Here is a 5,000-nt window from a genome sequence, read left to right as displayed (position 1 = left end):
TAGTCCCCTTAATCACTTCGGCTCTGTTTGGAGATTTCTGGTTCAATAGCGTTTACAATTTCTGCAAATTGATTCGAGCTCACTCTCGTTATCTCCTAAGCGCGGGTGTATCTTGCAGTAAAAATACCCTTTTCTACACGTTCTCTTAACCATTTTTGGTTTCAGCTCGTTTGAATCCATCATTTCCGTCCTCAAACAGCTCCAGTAGCACGGTACGAGCGATTTTCGTTTCAGTGTTAGCGCCATACTTATAAATTTAGCGCCAACTTGAACTTGAATGTTTCATCAAGCAATGTTGGAGAGTGTTTTGCCACTACCTCAACATTTACATCCAACAATGTTGCATGTGGAATCCAACTTTGTTGGATAGTTTGGCCAGGGCTTAAGTGTTTAAATACACCTTCATTGACTTAGGCCCGTTTCAAACGTCGAACTTTACATGTGCCGAATATAATGCAAATGAGAAAAATCTATTGTTTTCGCTCATTTGCATTAGACTCCGCACTTGTAAAGTTCGACGTTTGAAACGGGCCTTACTTTATGCTTTTGTTGCGTTCGACATTTGCATGGAAAAAATACAATATAGAATGCAACTTGCGCTGTCACTTAAATAGAATGATCATCGAATATTTTATCGAATTTTGTCAGCGAGATTTAAGCGTTTGACTTTAAATCGGAGTGACAGAAGCACACGAAAACCAAATGAAAATAGATAAAGGAATCACTTTTCTATATCGGCGAATTTTCATATCAAATTTCAATCCGATCTTATTTTTTTTGTCTAGAAGTTTAACATTAAGCAAAAGATGAATCGGCACGTCTTTTCTCCTGTTTGTAGCAATAAATAACAGTGGTGATAGGAAAGGTGAACGATAAAAAGAACTGAGGATCATTACCTTGGAAGATGAAAATGGTTTCCTGTCAAGTGGACATAAGCACGGACTTCCTTGCCTAATATCAATGGCATAATTCAGTTCAGTATCAGAAAATTTGTTTCACCATTAAGCAAAGATAAAACACTAAAGCCTCGTCCATTTTTCTACACTGATCACTTCACACTTAAAAAAAAGAAAATTTACATCATAAAATTGGTTATTCGTAGGCTAGATCAGAGTTAATTAAGCGCTTCAAATACTCTACAAAGATGACTGAATTTTACAATGTAAACAACAAACTCTCTCGAATTTCTCCTCTTTCTGCTAGTGCAAGAATTGGAAACGAGGAAAGTTTTAAAAAAACACTAATTACCGTCGCTTTAACTCTTGCAAACAAGACTGGCAGAATCTGTGACCACAATCCTCAATTTGTACAGGATCTCTGAAAGCTAGCTGACATATGGGACATTCGTATTCTTGTGGCAGAGGCAGAACAAACTCTGCCTCGAATCCGCCAGTTTCTCGATCGACGCGATCGGCCATGTTACCTCGATTTCGCTTGCTTAATATCGAGACAAAGCCATGTCTTAACAGCGAAAAACACAAAACGAATTTTCAGCGCTGTTCCTGCAGTGCCAAGTTCTTGACAGCTTGCTAACGACGACTGACGTTGGAGGAAAGCAATTACTTTAATCATATGCCAGCGACACATCTGCCTTGACACCAGCCGTTTCACACAGTCTCCAACGTCTCAACCGGCTTTGAGCCCAAGACAACTTGAAGAAGTTTACTATAGGAAAATTTGACATTTCAAGTTTATTATCTCGATATATAAAGTTCTCTTTGCATTGGAAAATATACCCGGGAAGCTGCCAAAAACCCGACTTTCCTTTCCGAAGCACAGTGTTAATTAAAATTTGCAACATTAAAGGACATGACAACCAACTCCTTCGGCAAGACCACTTTTCTAAGTTGAATTTCTTGAATTCTGTCAATATAATTCCCAAAAGAGTCTGAAAGAAGGACAGCTGAACTCACAAGTCAATTTTGACGTCGTCTTCTGGCAATAAAAAATTAAAGAATCTCTTAATCAAAATACGTTTAAAAATAGATACTAAGTTAATAGACCTTCATACACAATTTCTCACGCAGATTTAGCGATTCAGTCGATTTTTCCACAAGCAAGAGTTTGCAAAAGTTATGAGAACGCAAAAAAAAGAAATATCTCAAACTATATTTCAACAATAAAAAGCACATGAAGAAATCAATAATTGATAACCGTGTCAACTCATGAATTGAAAGATAATATTATAAATAGGTAGTTTCATATGCAAAGTTTCAAGATGTGTTTTCTCCGTAATGTGACATGTGAATTTCTTTCTTCAAAAGTACTAACCTCCACAGCGGCTTATTTCTTTTTGCCTTTTTAACGATTTGCTTGTGTTTGAAGAAAAATTGAAAAGCATGGGCGACGTGCAATGGAAAAACAAATAGCGGGAGGAAACACCTCCTCGGACACAATGCTTATGGAGAAGTACCGTCTTTATTTATTGACAGCAATATGCCATGCAGAGAATTAATGGCTGACACAATAAACAGTTCTCGTGACCAGAGGTTGCCCTACAAACCGTTTGTGAGCAAAAAAGAAAAAAAAAGCGTGACAATTTTATCCTGAAAGTTTTCTAACAGAATCAAAGTGTGTAGTTTCCGCTTCGCTATGAACTGAGCAAAATCAATGGGTGACAGAACTGCGCCTCAGATTGCCGCATTACGAGATGTTCTCATAAAACAGCGCTAAAACATTAAGCAGTTGACACTTTTCTGGGCAGATGACCAGTACTTGCTTCCCTTCGAGGACTTCCCGAAGTCCAAGACTCTCCAGATAATCTCTCGCCCGTGAAGGTCTTTTCCATAAATCCTCTAAAGGCTTTTCCCGCGGATTCAAAGTTTTCCAAGGCGAACAGATGCAGCCCATCTGTGTGAAAAACTGAGAAAAGAGTCTTCGATTACATAGTTTTCATTTACTTCCTAGAACAATTGGTTAACATCTGGCAGCCTTGTTCCCACAGCCTCTAAGGAAAGGAAAGAAGAGAAGCCCTCACCGGTAACAGTAAGACTTGCCATCAGTCGTCCTCACGAGTTTTGAAGCAGAATAGCAAAGCTTTTTTTACCGGCAAAGGAGGATGCCTGTTTTATGAGTCAATGAGTCTCACAGTCAATATAGCAATAATTTATTGATTATGCCTAAGCCTTCGTTTCAGTTATTAGGCCTAAGCACTCTCTCAAATTTTATTTTATGGTTTGGTTAACCTCACTAACTCATTGACTCATAAATACTTAACACTTAATTACCACGAAGCAAGGTCTCAAAGCAGATGAGATTACAATATACGACGACGTTTCGACGTTGAGCCATCACTATCGTTTTGACTTGATAATAGAGTTGGCCCACCGTCCAAACGTCGTCGTTTTTAAAAAAATATTTATCGCAGTTTTTTATCGTCAAATGTTTTAAAAAAATTGCTTCTTTTTCGTAACAACCGTCTTTTCACGAACAAATTCGGTATGAATGGCGTGAGTGTTTAAAGAGCAGATTTAAAATTCAACGGCGGTGTTCACTTCCTCCACATAACCTCAAAATCAAATTTGGTGATTTCACGTCGATGTCAGAAAGAGACACCATCATTGCAGCGATGACATAATGAGATTTCCCAATTTATGGAGCCGAATTTTTTCCCCCAACAGCCGGCGCTCTCATTGGGTACTTCGAGGTCACATGGCATCTAACAATAAAACTTTTTCCCGCCAAAAGTCTCTGAGCGGGCAACAGTGCAAAATCTATGACGTCAGAGGGTAACAGTGCACTGTTACCCGCGAATGTTGACCGACGACCGCCGTTGTTGTTGCCATGGCACGTTTTTGTTTTTGTGCTATATAACAAATCACTTAATGACTGGTCCCTCGGGGAACAGTTCATTTTGTTTCCCTCGAATTTCAATGTTTCCCTCGGCTGCGCCTCGGGGAAACATTGAGATTCTCGGGAAACAAAATAAACTGTTTCCCTCGGGACCAGTCATTAAGTGTTTATTATTAATCAGGCACTTGCATAAATCACCGCCTTGCATTCACCGTGCACACTTGTTCACAGGTGCGCCAGGAACGGACTCTTGTGTACGATCCTTTGGGAAATTTACGAAATGGCCAAGGCTTCACCAACGAAACGTCACAAAACAACTAAATCAATTCATTGGTTCAATGCGCAAAGAAAACAGGGCTGCGCGTGCGGCAAGAATTGACCGCATTTAACATTTGGACGACAGCGTGAGCTACAACAGCAAATCAACCATTCTTTTACTTATATTTTGCGACTGCTCCTGCCAATCCAATTTTCACGGTACTTCGCCCATGTTGCACAACGCAAAGGAGATGAAATAATCGCGAAACACTTCAGATGACGAAAGTCATATTTTGCTGTGAAGTTATCTTTCCGTGAAACCGGAATACGCACCGGCCACGCGAGCCCTAGCGGATCGTGTGCAACTTTACCTTTATCTTTGCGCAGCCGTCGTGGTTTCTTACACTACAAGGGAGTTTAAGCCTGGTTTTCACTAGCGACGCAAGCATGAGCCCAAGCAACACACGCAAGCGCATTTACTTGTTGTTAATTAGTGTCTACTGTTCTAACGAAAGGCTCTAATGAACAACAAGCTACTGAGTTTGCGTATGCTTCTTGTGCTTTATGCTTGCGTCGCATTCTCCACCCCAGAGCTCTTCTCTGGACTGAGCGAGAGCAGAGCCCTGAAACAAAGTGTCTTCTCATTGGTTTTCGTGAAAAAAAATCAAACGCGTCTCTAATTGGTGCATTCATGCAGGCGCCGTAAGGTTCAAATAGCCAATTTTCGGCTGTAGCCGTAGAAATCTCGAACAAAAATTTATTTTTCAACTGGGCACACTCTATCCACACCGAATCAATGAACGCCTCTCATTCCATTAATCTATTCACAAATTCACGTCACCCTATAGACCGAATGCATAAATGGCAGCCAAAAAAATATTCTTTTGTTTATGTGCTAATTAGCCTCACTAGCCTCGTTTGCATGGACAAAATACAAAAGAAAGGTTGCT

At 40.0% G+C, this 5,000-nt stretch overlaps 2 protein-coding genes across 2 annotated transcripts in view; both read right to left on the bottom strand.

Annotated features, from left to right (window-relative positions):
• The window catches only part of LOC138012840 (TNF receptor-associated factor 4-like), an 11,673-nt gene extending 9,406 nt beyond the window's left edge, over positions 1-2,267 (bottom strand). The window contains exons 1-2 of the mRNA XM_068859752.1: positions 1,249-2,267; positions 897-951 (exon numbers count right to left, since the gene is read on the bottom strand). Of these exons, the coding sequence (XP_068715853.1) occupies positions 897-951; positions 1,249-1,418 (225 nt within the window). The 5' untranslated portion in view covers positions 1,419-2,267. The remainder of the gene's footprint in view (positions 1-896; positions 952-1,248) is intronic.
• A 135-nt stretch (positions 2,268-2,402) lies between these two features.
• LOC138012839 (uncharacterized) overlaps positions 2,403-5,000 on the bottom strand; it is an 11,343-nt gene continuing 8,745 nt past the window's right edge. The window contains exon 6 of the mRNA XM_068859751.1: positions 2,403-2,862. Within this exon, the coding sequence (XP_068715852.1) occupies positions 2,644-2,862 (219 nt within the window). The 3' untranslated portion in view covers positions 2,403-2,643. The remainder of the gene's footprint in view (positions 2,863-5,000) is intronic.

This window comes from Montipora foliosa, chromosome 8 (genome assembly GCF_036669935.1).
Source record: "Montipora foliosa isolate CH-2021 chromosome 8, ASM3666993v2, whole genome shotgun sequence".
NCBI classification, from domain to species: Eukaryota; Metazoa; Cnidaria; class Anthozoa; order Scleractinia; family Acroporidae; genus Montipora; species Montipora foliosa.
Note: the sequence above shows the minus strand (reverse complement) of the source record. Positions and strands in the feature narration are given on the sequence as shown.